The sequence below is a fragment of the Bombus vancouverensis genome, chromosome 4 (assembly GCF_051014615.1).
Source record: "Bombus vancouverensis nearcticus chromosome 4, iyBomVanc1_principal, whole genome shotgun sequence".
Taxonomy (NCBI): domain Eukaryota; kingdom Metazoa; phylum Arthropoda; class Insecta; order Hymenoptera; family Apidae; genus Bombus; species Bombus vancouverensis.
Window position 1 is genome coordinate 9,608,489 of NC_134914.1, and position 23,836 is coordinate 9,632,324.

At 35.4% G+C, this 23,836-nt stretch overlaps 3 protein-coding genes across 7 annotated transcripts; 2 read left to right on the top strand and 1 right to left on the bottom strand.

Moving 5' to 3' along the window:
* Positions 1-3,292: 3,292 nt before the first annotated feature.
* LOC117156897 (uncharacterized) lies at positions 3,293-7,627 on the bottom strand. Of its 5 annotated transcripts, none has more exons than XM_076617988.1 (7): positions 6,782-7,627; positions 5,794-6,422; positions 5,553-5,701; positions 5,270-5,477; positions 5,006-5,197; positions 4,789-4,918; positions 3,293-4,717 (listed from the first exon to the last, which is right to left on the bottom strand). In XM_076617988.1, the coding sequence occupies exons 1-7, from the start codon at positions 6,951-6,953 to the stop codon at positions 3,789-3,791; spliced, it is 2,409 nt and encodes an 802-aa protein (XP_076474103.1). In that variant the 5' UTR covers positions 6,954-7,627; the 3' UTR covers positions 3,293-3,788. The 5 variants fall into 5 exon arrangements, with proteins under 5 accessions (XP_076474103.1, XP_076474102.1, XP_033190265.2 ...); XM_076617987.1 differs by having other exon boundaries at positions 4,789-4,921; positions 6,782-7,612; XM_033334374.2 differs by having other exon boundaries at positions 4,789-4,921; positions 5,794-6,463; positions 6,782-6,908.
* Positions 7,628-7,756: 129 nt separating this feature from the next.
* pins (G-protein-signaling modulator pins) lies at positions 7,757-13,032 on the top strand. Its single transcript, XM_033334377.2, has 8 exons — positions 7,757-8,136; positions 8,713-9,078; positions 9,147-9,289; positions 9,360-9,599; positions 9,675-10,146; positions 10,225-10,442; positions 10,517-10,661; positions 10,737-13,032. The coding sequence occupies exons 1-8, from the start codon at positions 8,092-8,094 to the stop codon at positions 10,938-10,940; spliced, it is 1,833 nt and encodes a 610-aa protein (XP_033190268.1). The 5' UTR covers positions 7,757-8,091; the 3' UTR covers positions 10,941-13,032.
* A 2,950-nt stretch (positions 13,033-15,982) lies between these two features.
* Positions 15,983-19,366, top strand: LOC117156730 (androglobin). The gene is made up of 2 exons (XM_033334023.2): positions 15,983-18,394; positions 18,677-19,366. Exons 1-2 carry the CDS (start codon positions 15,983-15,985, stop codon positions 19,313-19,315), a joined length of 3,051 nt encoding a protein of 1,016 aa, XP_033189914.2. The 3' UTR covers positions 19,316-19,366.
* The last annotated feature ends 4,470 nt before the right edge of the window (positions 19,367-23,836 follow it).

Consider the following 23,836-nt stretch of genomic DNA (forward strand, 5'->3'; position numbering starts at 1 on the left):
TCTAACAAATGAACATTATTAATAGATGGAGCGTTGAACGAGTGGTGCATTGAAAGAGGTTTATACTATCGCTCAATTGCTTACAACGAATCGATTTTATGAACTAGCTTCACAATAACTTTGTCACTTGTAATCAATTTCAGTCATTTCATTCTATCATCTGTGACTTTATTCAATATTTCTTTACTTACTTTCGTTTTTAACGTAAAACAAAAACAATGGAAGGGTCATTGTGGCTCTCCTAGTCGTTTTGCATTATAAAGATATCAAATAAAATAAAGTTGAAAAATTGTTAATAGAAAGAATATAATACAAAGCGAAGTGAACAAAGTTTAATATATTTGGAAACTTTCTACTTTTTTCCAAGCAAATAATATTAGTATTGCCAGGAAGTTTCGCTTGCTACGTACAACTTATCGAACCATGTTGCATAATTTAGAATATTCTTTGGCGTACCTCGTTATTCACGTCTTCAGAAACATCTAAAGTAACTTCGTTCCACAACAGCTGGATCGATGATTTAATAACGACTAGTCAGCGTACAACATTTTTGTTCACGATACGATTCGATTACTTTCATCTACATAAATCCATCGCGAGTGCCGTTGACATTGCAATTGATTACGTAAGTCCAGAGAGTTTTGTTCGCAGACAACCTGCACGGAACATGGAAATCGTTGAAACAAATCGTCGAAAGGGTCTCAGTTTCTGGCGACAGTTGCAAATTCAATCAGATGGAAAACACATAAAGCTACTTTGTAAGATTCTACTTGCTAGTGAACTATTCGTGGAATAGTGTATGTAGCTGCAACGCGTACAAATTTCACGATATAATATCGAATGAAAATCTGCAAAGTTTTTCACGTACTTTGGAAAGAATTTTATAAAACTCCAACAACTATTTAGAGAAACTAAAATAATGATACTTAAACATTCTTTTCTCTTTTTTACAGATATTGTAAAAAGCATAAAAACGCTGTAATTTATTAAAAAAAAAAAATTCAACTTAAGAATAGACAAATTTATATACGAAATTTTTCATGGCACAAATAAGAATTTGTTCATCCAATCTTCCTCGATCATCCTTTTCATGTTCGATAGCACGTGAAGAGATATCGTACATCGCTTTTACGGTTTCCGGTCTCATGAATGAGGAGGAGCTTTTCAAAGTAGAACTCCTATCGTGTACAGGCTGCATCTTCTGTGTGTCCTTTCAGTGTGACAGCCCATCGAAAGAGGTCTAGATTACGAACGAGTAACCCACAGGGTGCCACGTTAGCACTTGTACATTGCTGAACGATTACTGGCGATGAAAAAGCACATGATGCTTGCTCAACTGCGAAAAAATTGTAAATCTTTGGGTCGTTCATTTCCCAAACGTTCAGTGTATCCACTGAATTTAGAGGAACTGAGAGAAATCTATATTTCTTGCTAATTTTCTATCGAAAACCGTTCACAAAATACCGTTGTTACTTGAACTATCGATTGTAAAAAAGAAAAAACGAAAAAAAGCGAACAATCGGCAGGAGAATAAAAAGTGAAACTAGATAGAAACTTTTTAGAAGAGAAAATAAATTAGCGACGATACTTGAAAGGGCCAGTGAATTTTTAGCCAAATATAATTATAATATCGAGTTTATCGAGTGAATGAGAATCGATTAAAAATTAAACAAACAACCGCACCACCTGTACGTTGGACAGAAATCTAGGCTTTCGTTTCGAACTTTGTTTTTTCCACGTTCAATTGCCCTATTGTGTTTCATAGGATTCTTTATACCTAGTACCATGATTGATCGTGAATAAACTTTAGAAGCTTTACCATTGGAAAATGGACGATTCACATATAGAATGTAAACACCGTGGTGAATGGAACCATGATTGAACAAAAAAATATGGTACCTCTGTATTCCATAGGCGTGAAGCGTACGATGACGCAAAGTTAATTTCGATAAATATTGGATTGGTGATTCGAGGACTAATTAGAATCCTGTAGAATTTTGTTCACTAGAATCGAAACATTTTAATTCAATTTTGCAGTGATTAATGGTAAATGTATTTATGTGATAATATTTAAGTAAAAAAGATTTACCTTGCAATTTTATGATTGGACTGCGAAATTGGATACTCATTCGATTTATTACTGTTCACTGTTTTTATTTTTATATGACTCGATTATTCTTCTGTTAATTGCTAAATGTATTGTATATTTATAACTTCATGTACAATTCTAGCAAGCTCGTTTCCCTGATCACCGATCCAATGAACACGGATGATAGCGTTCGTTTTACAAAGGGAATCGTAAGCAAGAATAAAGATAGGAAGAAGGAATTTATAATTTTATCTAATCGAAGGAAATTTGCAATGTGATCTTGTTAATGCGAGAGTGAACGAACGCTATCGTCGTGCAACGAATAAATTTAAAAAAGAAAAAAACAATTCCCACGCAACGAATCTTGAAAGTAGTCAATATCTAATCAATTCCGAAGATACCGTAGCGGTAGACGATTTAAGAAAACAAGAAAAAAAAAGCGGAAAAAATGAGAAACCAGTGTAAAAAGAGTAATGCCAATAACGTTGAATGAGTAAAGAAAGGAAAGAGACAAGGCATAACACGCTTGTAAAGTGAACGATATTCGAGCGAATGATGAAGAATCTTTCATAAGATTGAATATCATTGTCGAGCATCGATTGTAAAACTAAAAAGGAAAAATAAAGCAAACCGGTGTTATTATTCCGAAACATACGAGTGGCGATGCAAGGTGTATATATATATATGTATTATATATATACATACATATTATTATATAATTAAATATAGCGATGAGAAGACAAACAAACAAAAAATGTAGCACATATTTTTAAAGAGAAAAAGATGAAGAAATGAACAAAAACCGTGTTTTGAGAAAGCGATACGTCGAGCGGATACGCACGTGCGGTGCTAATCACGGCACTAATAAGTTAGAGAATGAAAGAAAATAAAACCGATGAATTTCGATGATCTTTGTTAATCATAGGCGATTTAATTAATATCAAGCGAAGCACCAGTCGATAAATCTCTAATCGTAGCGTGTATCTCCGAAGAACGCTGCTAAGAAAAAAAAAATGATCTTCGATCCTTTACGAAAGGATAGGAGTATAATGACTAACAATGTTTATGAACCAATGCATTTTCATGCCGAAAAACAAATAAAATTTGCAAGTCGAATTTCAATGTCTTTTACTTTGATGCACCCTGTATCTTTTCCGAAAAGAAACTAAAGAGATGAAGTCTGGTTTACGTAACAATAAAGAGTATTCCAAAATGTACATATATTTGGATCAATAAACAATTTACCAAAATAGACATCAATGTACTACTACACTTGGGATGGTTCAACAGATATTTAATACGTCGATGTCACAGGTTTATTTTCAATCTTGAGATAAAAATGCATATTTTAGCAATCTTTGTCATTCATGATATATGTACAATACACATTCAAAATTCAAACATCCATAGGATTAGAACGTTAACAATACTTTGCACGTACATATATAAGTGATGCACTTAAATATCGTCTCTCGTATATATTGCTATATATATGGAATCCTTTAAAACTAGGAAGAGCTAGCACATGAATAAAAATATATATCCTCTTTTGTCAAAGAAATACTATAAACTTGAATATACACAATTAGGATTACGCACTCACGGATTTCTTACAGATTTTGTACAAAGAGTTAGCTATACGCTTTTCTTACGCTGGAGCATCGAAGACACAATGTGGAAGAATGGTCTTCGATTCTTGTCAATCAGAAGTTATATTTTCCAAATGAAAGGTTTGTGGCGCTCCTTTATTTGCAGTTTCTTGCTCCATTATATTTGTCGATTGAACAGTGTCCATTTTATTGCTCACAGCTTCTGCCCCTTTTGACCAAGAACAGCTTCTTCTGCCAGGTGATTTAGGCATAGACCAGGTACTACTACGCGATCTTCTTTTAGGCGACGTACTACGAGATTTAGCTCTTGTAATTTTCACCTTCGATACTGATCTTTCTCGCCTGCGCCTATAAGGATGTTTACTGTTGTTTCGAGAATTAGAGTGACTCTTCGAACGAGATTTTTTCTTAGATCTCGATCGTCGCGATCGAGACCTCATTCTAGTGTCGGATTTCGATCTTGATCTCGATCTTCCTCGTCGCCTTTTCGAACGGGATCTACTTCTGCTTTGTCTTCTACTACGAGATCTCGATCCAGACCTCAATTTTGATTGTGAACGTGATTTCGACCTCGATTTGCCGCGTGATATAGATCTCGATTTCGAGCAAGACCTCGATCTTGATCTTGATCTTGACCTCGATCGTGACTTTGACCTCGATCTAGACCTCGATCTCGATATTGATCTAGATCTCGATCTAGATCTGCTGAACGATCTTTTACGACTACGTGACCGTGAGCTTCTGTAGTCGAAAGAATGATAGTCCTGGCCTACTAAATGAGCAAAGTATTTGTAGTACTGTTCGTTATACAGATGAGGATTAAATGTATGTAACGTATGAGGATTTCCAGCATTACGCCATGAAAATCCCCTACCCCGTCCTCGTGGAAAACGACCACCTCTGGATATACCTCTCGGTAAACTGGGGTAAATCACAGGCAGGGGCGCATCATAATACCATGGTTGTGGGAAACGTGGATAAAGGGTGGGATAAGAAAGAGGTTCTAAAGTTGACGGTGCTGAAAGAAAAAATACAATTAATTAGTATTTTTGGTGACACATATTGATTATTGTTATTATTCGTGTTTACCTGTTGACGATGATGGATATGTAACATTTTGATTCAGAACACTTTTTAATTTTTTTGTTTGCTCTTCTGCGCCTGATTCCTCGCTTAGGCTTGCAGAATTTTCAGAATCCTTACCACCCTTCTTCCGTTTCTTCTGAAAAAAATTAGATTGCTCAATATAAAAATTAAAAAAAAGAAAGGAAGAAAACGATAGAAATATAAAAAATACATTTGTTACCTTTTTCTTTTTTTCTTTCTTAGATTTTCTCTTCTTTGATTTTTTTACTTTCTTATCTTTCTTTTCATCCTTAGAATCTTCTTCTGAACTCAATATTTCAATGGTACCAGCTACTTTATTACTTCTCTTGTCTTCCCTTTTTGCATCGTTTGAGAATTCATCTATTTTAATCTCATTGTTTTCTACTTTTATCTTAATATGGAAAATTAATTTTAGTCAATTTTATTCTTACCAAGATATAATGACAATTTCACAGAATTTTACCTTTATTCTATCAAATAATTCATCTAACAAACGAATGCTTTCAAGTTGCCTTTGTGCTTTTATTAATTTTTGGCCTTCTCTGGCAATCTTCATGGACACCTTATCCTCTTCCTTCTTTCGAAATATAGTTATAGCTTTACGTTTTCGTTTCTCTTCCCGTTTTTTCCGTCTATTTTCTTTAGCTACTGCATCAGCTTCTTCTTTCTTCCTAGAGGAGATAATGTACGAAATGTTACATGATGTTTTATTTACAGTTGTCACTATAAATATTACTGCTAATTACTTTAGTTCTTCTCGACGTTTTTCTTCAGCTTCTTCTTTCCTACGAAGTCGTTCTGCTGCTAATGTATCCTGGGCTATAAGACGTTTTCTTTCAAATTCTCTATGTGCAACAGAACTATCGCTCATGTGTTTTGTTTTATCAAAAGTAATCTATATAAAATAACAAATATAAAAAACGACTTTTTTATTTTATAATTACAGTTGATGCAACTTATGTATGTATGCCTACATTGCAAACGCACCTTAATAGAGGCTGTAAATGCTTTTTCTTCTTCTTTTTTAAGAAGTTTCATACCACGCAATGCATCCATAGCTCTAACAAAATCCATATATTCAATATATTGAATATACGCATCAAAAAATATGCCATCTTCATAACTAAACTTATTTATATTTGTGCCAAGACGCATTCTAGACCTATAAGGATCAGCAGCAGGTACATCTATTCTTCTAAGTACTCCCCATTTCTTGAAGATCTTATTGATCAAGGATTCACTGGGCATAGTTGCACCATCTTCAGTGAACCATTTAACAGGTAAGCCTGTTATGTGTATAGTATCAGGCCTTTCTCCAGGTTTTAGTTCATTCATATGCTTGGCATCTCTAAAATAAGAATTCCAACTATGCCTCGTTGGAAAATCATCCTTTGTTTCTGCTGCACGGACTTTTAGCACATTGGGGAATCCAGACAAGTTCAAACGCTGGGAATCCAATCTTGCAAGCACACGCTGTAGTCTGCATCTGTCTTGCAAATCTCCTTCCAATCTGATAAATTCCAATGTACTCTTGGCTACTTTCAGAGATGCAAACTGGTCCGGTAATATAAGGGCACGGATCTTCTCCATTACTTCCCATGTTGATATTGTCTTTCCTATTTATATCGCAGTTAATTTTCTGTAAAAACCTACTATGCTAAAAATATTACATATAATTATAAATATACATAGAATTTGAAACAATAAAGTTGTTTCCTGTCACAAAATTTCAACATAGTTAATCGGTGCGTTTATTAAATTCATTTTATAAACCTAGAAGAATCATGATTAAAATATGCACAAATATGTTTTTAATAACATAAATAGTGATTGACATGAATAAAAAGTCATTTGATAAAGTTCTCAGTAATAAGAAATGACAAACATAAGTTTAAACGAAAACGTAAATGTGATCTTTCTCAATAAGTAAAAATGCAGATGAAGATAAAATACATATCATTCATGACCGTTTTACCTGCTACTTTTAGTTGAGGAAGATTAACAGAAACATTTATCTTTGCGACTGGTTTTAAGTAAAGCGCGCGTTGCGTATACAGAGGCACGATATCACTAAGATCCCTACAGCTTCGAAATTGGTTAACAACCTCAGTACTGGAATTTTCACCTACTTTCTTACCATCGCTCATTATTAATATAACGAATACTTTCTATACGGTAGAAGAACGCGATATAAAGTTACGGAATACAAGAGGAAAAGCTACAATTATTGTTAAATATCTATCTTACGACAAAGTAAACCCAGTGAGATGAAAACTATTCAGTAGAGAGGTTGTGTATCCATTCGAAATTAATAACTCTTCCTCAGACCCAAAAAGATTCTCCTCCTTCACTTCACCGTTTAATATCGTTCCGTTCACCGCGCGACTCGACTCACTTCTCACAGATTTACTTCTCCGTTTACCGACTTAAACATCATTCAAAAAAAACAGAATCATATATGAACTCCATGTTCTGTCAAACTCTACCGATCGAACACTGTAAATACGAAGAGAACTTCAGAATATCAAAGATGAGTAGCATGAACGAGAAGATGTACACATGAGACACATCGTGTGCGATTACACATTTGCGGTTGAGTCCAAAATCGGTGTATATATTGTGAATTGGTGTAGGCCTGTTGTGCCCTCTAGCGTGGATATCTTATATTATAATAGGTTAAATTCTAGAGCCGCATATTCAATTGTATAGTATTTCAATTGTACGTAGCCGAGACAACAAACTATATATGCTAAGTTCCAACTAAAGAGAGCAGATCCCTAATTTTCTTGTACATATTAATGTCAATTAAACTCAGCACTTGGCCGCATGGTGCAGCACCGTAATGTACTGTGAAACAACTAGAACTATGGGTGTGAGTAATCTCTGATACCATGTGTTGCATCTTAGAGAATTTTGTTTTGTTACCAAATGGAACGCGATTGGACGTTGCACCAGGGACATAGATCCAGCGCCATTTGTTTGGACGCTCAATTTTCGGTCAGTTGCATTTGGAAACTGCGGCGAGTGGTTACGGGGTTGGAGGGAAAAGTGATGCGCGTTTTACTCGCGAGAAGCACGCGAATGTGATTATTGCAAAGAAATAATAAAATCGCAGTATCAAAAACAGCAATAGCACGATGCGTGAGAAATTGTGCACGTCGAATTACTGTCGTAACCCGAATAATCGCTTACCGCGTACGTAAGACTCGCTGTTATTTACGGTCGTGGAACTTCAAGGATCGATTGTTAATTTACAAGGGGAGAACGAAAACGAAAGGGAGCACAATGTCTCTGAGTGCGAGTGCGGAAAATTTAACATCAGAAGGGCAAGTAAGTGAACCATACTAATTAATACGCTTTTACATGAATCGCGTGACTCATACTGGTCTATCATCTCGTTACTGTGCACGATTAATTCGCTTTTATTCGTTTCACTTTTTACTATTTATTAGCAGCATATAATTTCTTGAAGCTTTCTACAAACAACAAAAAATATATCACGCCAAAAATAAAGAAGTGGTGGATATTATGTATAAGTACTTACTCAAGTTGTCATATATACCTATCAATTAATGAATTAATTATCTTTACGATTATGCAAACATTCTATGAATTTATTATCCGTCTTAAATAACTAATAAGAATAAATTTAAGCTTTCAGTATAAATACTCTATCTCTAATCAATTTATTGCAATTGCATGATCAGCCACTCCCATGATCATTCCAATATTCTTTCCTTTCTTTTCTACTTTTCTTTTTTCACATTGTAATTATGCATTAGAAATTATGTTATTATCCTTCCTGCTAAATTGACATATGTTTCTAATATATTTGAAGTAATGAAAACATAAATTGGAGGAATGATAAACAAGTATATGATGGATGAAATTTTTTACATTTGACAGAATAGTGAAAGGTGGAATATGTGCCTTGAATTGGCGCTTGAGGGTGAACGTCTGTGTAAGGCTGGAGATTGTAAATCTGGGGTAGCATTCTTTCAAGCTGCAATTCAAGCTGGTACAGATGACTTAAGGATCTTAAGTGCAATTTACAGCCAATTAGGAAATGCTTATTTTTACCTTGGAGACTATGTGAAAGCAATGCAATATCATAAATTGGATTTGACATTAGCACGTAACATGGGAGACAAATTAGGAGAAGCAAAGTCTAGTGGAAACTTGGGAAATACATTGAAAGTCATGGGAAAGTTTGATGAGGCTATGATTTGTTGCAAGAGACACTTGGAAATTTCAAGAGAAATTGGAGACAAGGTGTGTATATGATAAAAAAATCATATTTGGTTCCTATTAGTTATTAAAAACAATAATTTCTTACATAGCTAAGCGAAGGAAGAGCTTTATACAATTTGGGGAATGTCTATCATGCTAAAGGTAAACAGGCGGGTAGAGTAGGTCATCAAGATCCTGGGGAATTTTCTGAGGATGTCAGACAATGTTTACAACAAGCTGTACACTATTATGAGTAAGAAAATTGAAGCTCTTAAGCTGGAATATAGACTTATACACATAAATCATATAAATTCCTTTTATAGAGAAAACTTAGAATTAATGAAGGAATTGGAAGATTCTGCTGCTCAAGGTAGAGCTTGTGGAAATTTAGGAAATACATTTTATCTTCTTGGCGATTTTCAACAAGCAATTTATTATCACAATGAAAGATTAAAGATTGCCAGAGAATTCGGTGATAAAGCTGCTGAGAGGAGGGCAAACAGTAATCTAGGAAATTCACATATATTTCTTGGTGAATTTGAGAAAGCTGCACAACATTATAAGTATGTATTTAGATTACATTTTCTCTTCAAAGCAATAAATCAATATGTAGATAAACATTAATTATTCTACTCTAGGAGAACTCTCGTCCTTGCACAAGAGTTAGGAGATAGAGAAGTAGAAGCACAGGCATGCTATTCCCTAGGAAATACGTATACTCTATTGCGAGATTATCCAACTGCAATAGAATACCATTTGTGGCACCTTGAAATAGCACAACAGCTTAAAGATCGTGTAGGTGAAGGCCGTGCCTGCTGGTCTTTGGGAAACGCATATGCTGCAATGGGTAACCATGAAAAAGCACTACATTATGCCAATCTACATCTAACCATTTCCAAAGAATTGGAAGATCCAATGGGACAAGCTACTGCACAAATGAATGTCGATGATTTACAAAAGATTCTGGGTTTGGAAAAAGGGCAGCAAGAGAACAATAAAGAAAATATTGCACAAAAACTATCGACCAATACTGGTGCAAATGTTAATATATCTTCACCATGTAGATATAGGCTTAGACGACAAAGCATGGATAATCTCGATCTCATTAAGGTAATTTGATTATTTAATATAATTTTATTTTACAATATTGAGTTGGAGATTTCTAACGAAATTATCATTTTTATTTAGCTCACACCGGACGCAAAACTAAAAGAGCAAGCTGAATCTCAAATAGATAAAAGTAATAACACAACACCACAACTTACTCAAAAAGAAGAAGATAGTTTCTTTGATCTTCTATCTCGTTTTCAATCCGGTAGAATGGATGATCAACGTTGTGCATTGAATATAAATCGCAATCCGAAGTTTAGAACGATAACACCTGAGGTTTGCGAGTCGGAAGATAAGTACGTCTCTTTTGCAAAAATCATTATTTTATTTACTAATAGTATGTATTAAAATACATTGATTTTATTTTCAGGGATGGAGAAGATTTACTAGAACTGATTGCTGGAATGCAAAGTAAAAGAATGGATGAGCAACGAGTGACGCTGCCTTACTTACCTGGCCTAAACAGTAATCAAGATTCCGACGATTCCTTTATCGAGATGTTGGTTAGGTGCCAGGTACATATCACACACTCATGTACTTTTTTTCTATTAAACTCGTCAGATCAAATGTTAAATAAATTGCGTATATAGGGTTCGCGTTTAGAAGATCAGCGGAGCCCTTTACCAGCAGCATCAACGGTGCACGATGCTGAAGAGGAACACAACCAAAGATCTAATGGGACTACTCAAGCAGGGTCGACAGTGCCTGAGGAGGATCTTTTCGCTTTAATACAAAGACTTCAGGCCGGACGAATGGAAGATCAAAGAGCCTCTGGTCCTGGCAAAACCTGTTAAAGCATTAATATATATAATTGTGGGAAATCTCATGGTAATGAACCTGCTTGAAATTCTACGATTCGTTCCACGCAATTTCTCGTTGTCTTCTTTTATGATTTACGAAACAATCAATGCTTAATTTATGGATTCCGCTCATAGCCTATGAAATCATTGTACAAGTATGATTCAGACTTTAGGAAACTGCAAGGTACTATTATACCGTCCACTGACATTGGTTCTTCACTTTATACGTAGAACAACGTAACGATACCGTATTGTTACGATCATAGCATACTGATTTTGCTAAGCTGAAAAGACTTTTTTTAGCTGCTTGAGTATCCATAGTATGGTGCCAAATTCTGTATATACGAACCTATGTTGTTCGTGTAACCAATCAGGAAATGTTGCACGACATTAAATAGAAAATAACTTTGTATTAATATTTTTGAGATGCAAGAGTATTTGTTTTTTAGCTGCGATTAGAAAGTGACTAAATAATTCACGATAAAAAAATTAAATTGATAACATTATAAACACTGCCAGGTTGAGTGTTTGAGTCATGCATTTCTTCAAAGAACTTAAAATGTTAGTCATGAGCACGGAACGATGAAGATTTATCAATCCTGGCATTATTTTTTCCATATTCAGTATTGTATAATTAGATATCAATTATTTTCGTGAATTGCGAGGTACTACGTGATAAAATTGGTGCCAAAAAGAATTGATCTGTTGGAATCTGAATATATAGTATAAAAAAGAAAGAAGAAATTGTTGGTCTTCGTTGTTTGTCTATTTTTCTGTATTCACTGTTTTCCCTATTATATATTGATAAATGCATGTGAATTAATCGAAGTTTGTAACACGTATAATTATAATAATTTATAACCAATGTTACCACTTCTATTAATTATATGATGTTGTAACCAGCTTCCGTCTTTCATCTATACTCTGCACATTCCAATTAGATGGAGTGTTAATGGTGTATCTGTGGATAGACTGGATCGACCATGATCATCTTTAATTCCAATAGTACCTAACTACAAAACTCTATATGGATATTCCATCTTAAAACTTTCAAACAGACTTAATTATGCATAAGAGAATTCAATTTATAAGGATTCTCAAACTTACAATTTGATACGATCCACTGTATCATCCTGATCTCGTTGTGTTCTAAGAACTTTGAAAAGACAAATACTTGGATAATACATTTATTAAAAGAGGAACGTATTGAACATTCCATTAAATATTCCATATTATATTTATAACCTTTAAAGATATCTTACCGATAAATAACCTAATGTAAATCCTACGCGTTGTTTGTTTCTGGATATGCGGTAGGAAGATTATTAGAAATAAAACGCTTCAAGGATCTAGAGGAGAAAACAAGGAGAAGATTGGAACAATGCCTTAATAAGTTTATGTAATTCTATCGACCTACTATGCGTGTATGTGTACTTTGAGGCTAAACCGTTTCATGCCTACTTATTATACATGTGTACTAAAATCTAAACTTAACTATGAAAGCGAATATAAAATTAAGCCGAGCCTGGTCAAGCGACTATAAAACTATGTTCGAGTATTGTTGGAGAAGAAAATTATTAGTGTCATGTAAAAGGAAGGACGAGAACTAATTGTAATTCCTGTATGTATGAATTATAGTATTATTTTTCTTGTTGTTAAGAAAATTGTGTAACTATATGAACTTGAAACGAAAAGTGAGTTAAAGAACAAAAAAAAAAAAGAAAAAAAGAAGAAATTCGTTTTAATGGTGTAAACGTACAAGCTCATCGTTCATAACTGTTATCATTGAAAGAATCGAAGTAACTATTGATTCGTTATTGAGTTTATATAATAACGAAAGATCAGTAATACTATTTTTTTGCAGATGTTACATTTGTAGTACATTCAATATTTTTAATACATTTAGTTTCTTAAGGTTCGCGATGGCATCATAGCGGACTAGGTACTAATGAGATAATATAGTTTCTTTAAATTGTACTATTTTTTTATGGAGTCTGTCTTTGACGTAGATTTACATCTCACTCTCATATAGTTATGTATAATATAGAGATTCAATAAATATATATATATATACTTTTTCCACAAATTTGAATATTTAATTATTGTTTGTTCTCAATGAACATTTTTATTTTTCACATAAGGACGATCGTCTTTTACTAAAAGAAAGATGTTTCAAATATGTCTGTAATGTCCAAAAAGCCTTCAGAATCTGTATTTGAAGCTTCTTCCACAGATGATTCAACGTTGTGGCCAGAATGGTCCGATGCAGCGTTAAACAAGGAAAATTGGGCTCATCCCAAAAGTAATTAATAAGAAAAATTGTTCTTTCATAATTTTGTTCATTGCAATTTTATACTGATTCTAGATGGACCGGATGGTTTGTTTCTCGACACACAGCTCGTTCAATTACCCCCATCTTTAGTACCTCGTAAGTGGATAAGAGCAAAGAATTTAGACAATCTAAATGTATGTACGCTCCCTTAAAAAATTAATTTCTATTCATGTGATTGTCTAAAAAATCAACTTTACTTAACTTATTTATAATTGTATAACTTGAATTTAGGGACAACTGACAGTATTTGTCGCTAATTCAAAGAGTCCAGACTATATCGCGAATAACAAACACTTATTACACAGTCAGGTAATCTATATTAATTCAGATATGCCCGCACTTTCTAACAAAATCTTTCAAAGTATTATCATTTTCATCCCTATTTGCGGTTTGAATTGGATGCATGCTAGAATATTTCCAAAAATAACGTATTTTAATTTATCGGATTGATCAGCTTGGTTTCTGAGCGACTTCGAAATATTAAACAACAGGAAAGAAAAAATTACTAATTAAAAAGTAAAGTGTCCATTCAGAAAGAGTCGCAAAGCGATCCACGATTGTTCGGGATCGCGTCACAATTGATCGGAGCGTACACACCGATCAAGAAGCAACCTGCTCGCAATTGAACGTGGTTCAATGAAGGGACGACTTTCAGTTCGCACGGTGGTTCATTTCCGCGCTAATAAATCTCCAGTACTGCGGTCGAGATGGATTGGAAATTAGTAGCGAGAGCAGCAATTTTATTTGGAATGGTCGGTACCAATCTTGGCAGGGCTGGATGAATGTGTATTCGATGAACAAGGCCGGCAAGGGTGTGCTACATCGGCCCGTTATAAATCCAAACGGTATACTCTCAACATTTTATTAATCATCCATTTCTTTATTTCATTTTTTTACATCAGACGCAAATTATCCGCGATGCGTTGCGATTTAATTAAATCGATCATCGGGAATGTTGCTCGTTCCTTACCTCTCCAAATAAATTAGAACACTCCAGCGTCTACTATTACCATTTTATCGTCATTAACGAGACAGCTTGTTGGCTTTCTAACGCGTGATGTTCGTTAATGCGTATATCCTGAGTCTGAGTAAAGAAGATCTAGAGATCTCTTATTATATATTATATTTTGATACGCTTAGAGATTTCTTGAAACCTAATTTCTTAGATTCGCGAATTCGATACCTTGTGCGTTTCGAAGGGGTTTTTTAATTTCTTAGGATTTAGTGTCCCATTCCATGAAAATTATATTTTTCCTTCGTGAAGAAACTTTATTCCTGTGTATAAAGATTTTTGAAAAATTTCTATTACGTCGAAGGCAAATACGTCGTAAGATTATATTTCTTGGGAGCTTGGCGCCGGATTCTCGTGGATGATATGATACCAGTGAATGAAGAGAAAGTACCACTTTTACCTCGAACTACTAATAATTTTGAATTATGGCCCATGCTTCTTTCAAAGGCCCTATTGAAATTGTGCTCTTTGACCTGGACAGACTATTACGAGATCGTAGATTTCCATCCTGTCACGTGTTTAACAGGTAATGTAATAACTAAACTATTTAATTTATGCATCTATGGTATATTTGGTACTATGGTATATTTATGCACTTATGGAAAATTTAAAAGTGCAGAAATATTCAAAATATGTAAGAAACATGTAAAATATCTATTTAATTAGAGACATAAAAGTATATTTCTCTTCCTCTACTATATATTGTTTCTCTTCAATTAAATGCAGGATGGGTTTGTTTGCGATTAGAAGTGGAGTATCTCTCACCCCAAGATAAATGGGACTTTTTGAGACAGTACGCAGACCATTTCGAATGGGAAGCGGAAGTTACGGAGCAGGAAAGTCAGGGTTAGTCGCGTGTCTCCTGTATTTATCATTCTTACAATCCGTATATAGTTTTAACGCTTTGTAAATAGAAGCTTCGAGGTCTAAGAAAAGTAAAGAGGAGAGAAAGTCTAGGGAAACGACGAGGACGAAAAAATCCAAGGATACGAATCTTACGAGAAGATCCACCAACACTGCTGATACGAAAAAGTCCAAGAAAACCGATCGATCGAGAAAATCGAAAAATAATCAGAAGCTCAGCGCTTTGATTAAGCCACAACCAGTTACTCTGTTTCTCGGTTTGAAAGACATGAACGAAGTATCTTCAGAAATTGTGCCGGAAATAGCACCATGTTGGGGCCATTTTATTTATGTAGCTCAGTCACGCAATATTCCTTTGGATCCCAAAGATGTATGTTAAATAATTTTTGGAACTTAGTACGGCGAATATTGTGTACACGATCGTGAGTGAAATTTTATCCCATTTGAATTTTATTTTAATATTATCGTGCTGTGTAATATTGTAGCAATGTTATAATTCGTAACCACTGAAAATAATGATTTCTCTAAAAATGATTACTTTTTATGATTGAATAACAATAAGACATTCTTTTCCGTTTGTTTAACTGTATTAATTTTTTAATTTAAACCAGATATATTGCGGTAAACTTTCGCCCATGATAGGATATCGAAATAAATGAAAAAAATAAATGATATAAATAATAGGTGAAGCCTCCGTTAGCAAGATGGAAATTTTATCGTTGGTTAAAATGGGCGATCAACGAAGGAATAATCGATCCAGTTGAATATTTTGTACCGATTCGATCCCTGAAAATAGTCAGCCCTTTGAGGAAATGCGAGGATAGCGTGATGAACAAATACATTACGACAACTACAGAGAAAGATCTTCAAGATGAAACTGTCAATGATAAGTCGAAAACAGACGAAACAAGTCAGAAAGATAGGGCTCGTGAAATGTCGAAGGAGGAGAAGAAAATTTCGCCAGATTTTTCAGAGGACATCAGCTTCTGGGCAGATTTTAACAAAATGGAACCCTACGTGAAAGACGTACATTTTTTCTATAAACTAGATTACTTTCAATACAGTATGAAACTGTCAGATCGATTTGCACCGAAACAACCAAACGATGAAAAATCTGAAACTAAAAAAGAGAGTAAGAAAGGTAGCAGGAGAAGTTCACCGTCTAAAACAACGTTCAAAAACTCTGAATTCATCGACACTTATAGTTGGCCTCAAAAAATGTCAAAAACCAGAAACGAGCCGCTATATGTCTTCACCGATTCGTTGGAAGAGAAATTCTTTCTCATCGACTTTGCAACGTTCCAAGTTTCCATCGAAATTGTCGAAGACGCCGACGATGAAACTTCAATTCCCAGAACCAAATTAAAGGGAAATAAAGATTGTCTAAGTATAGAAGAGCATTGTTGGTTTCGTAAGCCAGAAAAATCCATCTTCTTCGTCTCCGTTTTAACTGCTGGAACAAAATCAACCGTGATGGAAATAGATCGAGGGAGACACCTTTTACGAGTTTACTGTCACTCAGAATCCAATTGCCTTATATCTATCTCATCGGATACGGTTTTCCACGTGGGGGACAGGCGAAGGATGTATCAACTAATGTGCACAGAATCTGAAACGGTCGATCAGATGGCGAGGCACATCAGCAACTCCGTCTGTAGCGTCTATCAAGCGTTTGGCACTGAAAGATACTCGGAAGCCTTGAAGATTTACTACAAAAGCTACTTGCCACCGGTTGAAGATCGAGAGATGAGGGACAAGTTGTTCTATAATCAGATACACGACTACTTTATCGAGGAACAAGTACAATTAATTAGAAAAATCATGCCTGAAGACGAGGTTCCAGGTGTTTTACGAGCTCTGAGAATATTTTTTCTGAATCATACTGTTGGCTTAGAATGCTTCAAAAACGCAACGATCGTGTTGAAGAACTTGCTGAACAAGACGAGAAGCTTGATTGAGAATAGAAGATACGCTAGTCAGCATCCCACGGAAAAAATTATTGTACAAAATAAGGCTGCAGCTGTTATTCAAGCGTTTTTCAAAACGATTACCATTAGGAGATATTTGAAAATACATAATCCTCGTCACGAACAGCATAATCAAGTTTTACAGAATCTATTGAAAGTTGCAGAATTGTATAATTATAATAAGCGAGAATCCTTAGCTAATCAGGTACTGAGGAATATATTAAAGCATCATGATAAATTACGTGACATTTACTATTGTTCTAAAGACTTCGAGTACACCTTGCAAGCGCAAGAATTGAAAGGGACGGTGACAAATATCACGCCAAACCAATGGCTCCCTATTATAAGACTCGTGGTGAATCCTCAACCCTCAGAGACAGTGTTTGCCAGTATAGATTTATTTGTTAACCTACCAAAGTATAGTGTACGCATGTTTAAAAATGAGACAGGTGAAGAAATACAACGAGTGGTAAACAATGTGGTTCCAACTCGGTACCAGCATACGAAACTAGGTTACACTATCTTCTGCTATGGTTGGAGCGAAGATCAAACGTTGAAAGAGTTACCTTGGTCCTTAAATATAATTACAATGAAAGGACAACCTGTGTTTTATTTTCTAATTGACGAAGTATCGTTTCTCACGATTAACATGCCTCCTATATTAACTATAGAAGAATTGTCCAACAGTTATATTCCTAATTCGAGAAATTATATTTCCAAGTGGATCGTTCGAGTGGTGAAACCTAGTTTGGTCTCGTTTAGATTAAGAGTATCGTATGAGAAAGTAAGAATGAGATTGAGAGTCATCGATGAGGAAGGTCAAGTGTTGTCGCAAATAAAAGGTACTTGTGTAGTTATTTTGCCGATGGTGTATTTGGAATTTCGAAGAAGTTCTACTGAAATTACACTTGAAAGGGATAATTCTGATAACATCGATGAAGAGAATTCTGGCGAAGAGAAAGTTGATAGCAACGAAAGTAGAAGTAAGGATGATGTGATAGCTCACACGATTTATCACGTAGAAGCGTCAGTGCTTGGAAACAGCTGGCCATTGACTGATACAGAATGGAGTCTTGTGTCAGAATTTAAAGTGAAACCGACAGGCTCTGTTATTAAAAAGAAACTACCACCTTTTTCGAATACAGGAAGACTGTCAAAGAGTGAGTCGTTAAGGTCGAGGAGAGTTTCGAAGCAGTCTGTTGAAAGTGTTCCGGCTGTCGAGTCGCCTTATTGGATTCTTCAAGTAGTTACTGATTCTGGAAGCGGATTAAAGGTATATACCATACTTACACAACGTTTTAAGATTTTACAAACATTTCATATATGTAGCCACTGTTTATCTTTATTGCATATGTTTTAAATCAGATAATAGTTCTTCAAGATTTATAGCTTAACTTCAAATTAAATAATAATTCCTAAACACTTTAATAACTTTCTAATGATTTTTCAAAACTTAAGTTCTCCTATGTGTGCTAAATTTATGAGAATGTATATGTGTATTTATAATATGGTTACATTATAAATCATCTATGACGATTATATTTCCGATCAATAGATATCCCAAGATAGGACGAAGGAAAGGGAGATAGCGAGGATGAAGGAAGCCTGGGCGAAAGAGAATCCTGACAGCTTGCAGCGTGGTAGAGAACTCCGTGAAGCTTTCATAAAGAAACACGAGATCAAGTCGAAATGCTCAGCGGATTCGTTCGAAAAGAAACCTTCGAGTCATTCCGAGAAATCGTTGACGAAAAGGGAGAGCCATCGTTTGTCGCACATCGAGACATCCAGGATTTCAATGGCTCATTTGGAGAAGAGGACGTTGAAGCCACCTCCGTCCCTTCGTAGACTTCCACCCTTGGATTTGACTATCTACGAGGTCAAAGAGGACGAGGAGGACGAAGCATGGGTAAAGATGGAGTCGGATGAAGAAATGATGCGAAATATTCGTATAATGAATATCTTGTACGCTCAGGAAGACTACGCGTATTTTCTCGAAGATCTGAACAAGCTATATAAAAGACAGAAGTACCAATACGAAACATTGTATGGAAGATATATAGATGCATTTTTTGATAGAAGAGGAATGTTGGAAGACGTGTACGAAGCTCGAAAAGGATATATAGCTAGTACGAAGCCTGTAGCTGCTTCGAGCACCAAGTCTACTAAGAGAAGCAAGAAATCTAAGAAAACTTAGACCAATTAATTTTAGAATAATTTACATTAATTTTAATTCAGTAATTTACTATCACAAGTAAATATTTGGTTAATGTAGTTATGCTAGATTAAATAGTCAGAACAAATCGTGTTGTATTTAATAAGAAGATGAGAATAGGAAGAAGACACTTCACCAGTGTGAACCTGTTATTTACTATACTTGAAATAATCTTCCAAATTTCTAGCTCTCTTCTCATTACATAGTCAAATTACTTGAATTCCAGTAAATGAATTAACCCGAACAAGATTTAAGATGTTTAAACGCTATTTATGTTAAGTTGCATCCTTTAAGTTCTGCCTCTTAAAAACTTAAGAAATACACACGAAGGCCAATATACCTTAGCATTTACATATTCACGACACCCGGTTCACAAGAAAAGTATCTTTAATTGCTGCATGAACCTTGCGCTTACTAATCGTTGTAACCGCCAGCGTCATGTATATTCCGGTGCAGCGACATTCCTGGCGCCGCGGATTCCACCAGCTTCGAGTCCTCCTCGAAGCGAATAATCTGCGTATTACGTTCTAAACGATAACGATCGATGATTCAGCGGGACCCTTTAAACAGCCACGATTTTTCATCGCCACTTATCTAGATCGGTGGTCGGTCAGGGACACATTAAACGATACCTACTCACGGTAGGTGGAAGCGATACAGTGAATTTGCAAAATCGGTCATAGATTAAAGATTACAGCTTTTGATGACCGTAACAAGCAATTAGAAACGTAATGGGGTTTATAAGGATCTAGAACTTCGTTCAAGGCTGCACGGTATCAACTCGCAAGAAATATAACAAAGTAGAGTTATTTGAGTCACGTAAGCTTCAACATCTTAAAGTTCGGTTTTGAACAGAGTAATCAAATCTAAATAATTCTATGGTAACCTTATTTCAGTCAACGAGATGGTATTATATACATATGAAGAGTTTGCAGAAGATCCTGCCATACGATTATTCGTACCACTTTTTTGTTTTTTGTAATATTTTTATGCTGGATGTAAAGCGCATGACATTTTCTCATTCTTTCTTTATTATATTCGAGACTAATGGTGTCTCATAACATACAACGACTTTGATTATTTCGTATAAAAATTGAATTTTCAGATATTGAAGCTTAGGTGACTCGAATAACTCTACCTTTCTATGTATACCAGATAGGATTCAAAATGTTTCAGATCTCATCGCTACTTAATACGGTGGAGAACGTGCGACATAGGTGGAACTCGAAAAGAAGTCGATGTTTGCATACTGGCGACCGGTAGCCTGCGGTGCATCGCGAAGAGATGACCGTCGACGGGGCACCTTTTAATGACGTGCTCCCCGCTCGCCTCTGGAAAAGAAAAGCACGCTGATCCGTTCCGTTCATTTTTCATCCAGGACCAGTCCCCGTCGTCTAGCAAGATTATTACAAAACTGCGCGGGGAAGAGGTCTAGGTTAAGCGCAAGAACAGGTACAGCGTCAGCGAGCAACGTGCAGAGCTGTTTTATCCTCCGTGTGCTTAATGTGTAGTTCCTTCCTTTTCTATATTTATTTTTTATCCTTTACTATTTTTTTTTTTTTTATGTCATAGCCAGTTGCTTTCGTTTGATCGATTTGTTTTTATTGAAGAAATTGATTGAAAGGAGATATAATGAAGAGGTAAGTTGGAAGTGTTCTGCATGGTTGTATGTAGAGCAGGTTTTTATTGGTAATATAGTAAAAAGGTGGTGGATGATGAATATGTGTATATAGGTTTATTTCTTGTTGACTTGTACTGGTTTATCTAACAAGATAAAGTTTAGATATATGAGCTATCTTCGCTCAGTTAACGCTAGTGGAATTATCGAATCTGTTAAAATAACAAGTTTTACATCTTTTGCTTTTGCAATTACTAAAACTTGAAATATTTGCAGTGCGGTGCAGGGAAAACGAAGATAATCATTTGATTCATTATCGAGAGAAAATGGGTTACACTATACCAATTAACGCTAGAAATATTAAACTGATCAAAGTGACAAGTTTTTCTACTATTTATTCCTATAACGAGATGTTGAGTATCACTAGATAATACTCAATGACGGAGTCAATGAAGAATTTCTATAAATACCGACAATACTAAGAGCACAATCTAATTAATTGAAGTAGTCAAGTGATATGCACTTCACAGTATCACGCGTAGAATTCCATTTAAACTTCGATTATAATTCTATTAAGATATCACTTGAGAAATATCAAACGATTCATTAAACTCGGCTCATTGACGGAATACGGCACTTAAGCTACAAAGTTTCATTGAAACATTTACAAAACACGCTGTACGTTGCTGCAACATGCGCGTTGATTACAGGTGCATCCACGTTGCAGACTATCCGCTGGTGTTCAACATTCGAAGGCAGCAGTGCATCGCCTCGTCGGCAATCCTGTGATCAGTGTCGATCGTGTTTGTTGCTCGATCTCGCGTGTCGCCGAACAAATTAACGATCATGGTGGTACAGTGGCTTCTGCAAACTACGGACGCCGATTCACCTGGCAAATATCCAACTCACGTGCGTACTATAGCTTACATCGCAGCTCTGATGAGATAAGATCGAGATTTATGAACACGAGTTTGATAATTTTAGTTTGTACGTGGATCGACCTAATAACAATATTGGCGAATAATTAACGACATTTATGATTTAATAAAAATATTGGCGTGTAACCATTGCCTGTGATTTAATAGAAATAGCATTGAAGATAAATTTGAGAGATAGAAATCGATTTTCTCAAGGAAGAATTCAAAGAATTCAATTGAATTTTTCGAAAGTGTACTTATACTTTCTATACGGCAAGGACGAAGAGGAGGTAGAGTTTAGTCGTGGATTATTCCACGTCATCGTGACTTTTAGTTCAGAATCTACTTGTCATTCGCGACCATCGCCAGAGCTTTCATGAATTCCTTCCTTGTCCGAGAATTCCTCATGTGGTGTCTTTAACTCGTAAAGAAATCGTAGTCATTCTAACTTGATTCTACCTTGCGAAGAATTTGTTTCGTATATATCGATTGCTATTAAAAAAACAAAAGGCTTCTATTGTAATTGGAAAGATATTCTCACAAAGATACAAATATGATAATTCCAAAGTGGAAATACGAAATCACAGATATCAATAATAATTCTTCCATTTTATTTACAAGCATAATGAACTATCGACAACGATTCAAAGAGCGTATAGCAGGATTAAAAGTATTCTTGTCAGTGAATTGCAATTTCAATTTCCTTTTTCACGAAGCTATTAGGACGTTTCCGCTCATAAAACGGAGTATGGTGACGTTAGTTTAACGCTTTCGCGATAAACGAAGCCGCCTTACAATCAGTAAAACTTCCCCGTGTGCGTACGATCGTTCGTTTCTCGTTTTATAGCTGTTAAACGGGCCACTGGCTAGTTAGAAAAGAAAAAGAAAAGGCAAGAGAATGAACACGGCCGTCGTTAATCATCGTTGATCTGGCTGGAGAGTCGCGATTCGCATTAGGGACGGTCGACAATTTTCACCGTCGTCACTCAAAATCGTGGCCGCCGATCGGAAAATCGCGTTTTACGAGCCGTTGTTATCGGGAATATCTCGCTGGTAGAAGCCGCAAAGGCTCGCCCTGCGTGTTACGCGTCCCCGTTAGCTCTCTGTACCATTTCTCGCCTATTCATTTCCTCACGAACGCGCAGACTACCTTCAACTTTTTACACATTTACAATTTAGGATGGAACATAAAGTTGCGCGATTTTCACTTTGTACTGAATTATACGTAAGTCGTAACATTTGTCCATTGGTACTGTGTTGCGCGTCAATCCACAACTCTTTCTTATCTATTGAAATAGACAAAATTTTATGTCAGATCTTACAACGCACGTTTAACAAAAACTTTGTGAAACCTTTTGAACGGAAAGTATATACTTCTAGCTTTTGCTTCCACAAATTTTATCGGGTTTAATATTTATTAAAATTTAATCAATATATTATTACATTCTTTTTTCCTTTTTTTTCTTTTCTTTTAATACGATTAAAATTGAGAATTTGACGTCTTAAGTAGCTTAAAATCGTAAGTTCGTAATAGAATAATGTTGCAATGACGAAAATAAGGAAGTTATGTTTCATGCGTGAAGTTAACTTTTAACCTCGATGTCAAGGAAACTCGGTGGTTCTGCATCTCATTGTTATTATCGCCACCCGCATATAATTCCATTCGAATGAGGTTACGTAATGACAATAAAAAGGACGGCTGTAAGAACGATGATGTCAGGAAGATTAGATTTTTTTGTGTGCTGTAGATTAGTTGATAAAAGAATACATTGATAGTTATGTATTGGATTTTTCATTGCATTGCAAGCGATAAATCGTCCTGTAATAAAAATAGCTATTTGACGTGCCCTATTTTATTCTTTTTGTCTTCGTTCGAATATCGCACATGACTCGTCAGCTAACAATGGATGTTTTTAATCGAAGTGGCCGGAAGTGATGGCTTCTTAACACGCTTATTAGTTCAGAACG

Bases quoted from the DNA above. Each gene is read 5' to 3' on its own strand.
- LOC117156897 (XM_076617987.1), bottom strand. From the start codon at position 6,953: ATGAGCGATGGTAAGAAAGTAGGTGAAAATTCCAGTACTGAGGTTGTT. The intron at 5,702-5,793 runs GTGCGTTTGCAA...TATTTTATATAG, and splicing joins CATTTACAGCCTCTATTAAG to ATTACTTTTGATAAAACAAA. The intron at 4,718-4,788 runs GTAAACACGAAT...TTTTTCTTTCAG, and splicing joins ATATCCATCATCGTCAACAG to CACCGTCAACTTTAGAACCT.
- pins (XM_033334377.2), top strand. From the start codon at position 8,092: ATGTCTCTGAGTGCGAGTGCGGAAAATTTAACATCAGAAGGGCAA. The intron at 9,079-9,146 runs GTGTGTATATGA...TTTCTTACATAG, and splicing joins CAAGAGAAATTGGAGACAAG to CTAAGCGAAGGAAGAGCTTT. The intron at 9,600-9,674 runs GTATGTATTTAG...ATTCTACTCTAG, and splicing joins AAAGCTGCACAACATTATAA to GAGAACTCTCGTCCTTGCAC.
- LOC117156730 (XM_033334023.2), top strand. From the start codon at position 15,983: ATGAACAAATACATTACGACAACTACAGAGAAAGATCTTCAAGATGAA. The intron at 18,395-18,676 runs GTATATACCATA...TCCGATCAATAG, and splicing joins ATTCTGGAAGCGGATTAAAG to ATATCCCAAGATAGGACGAA.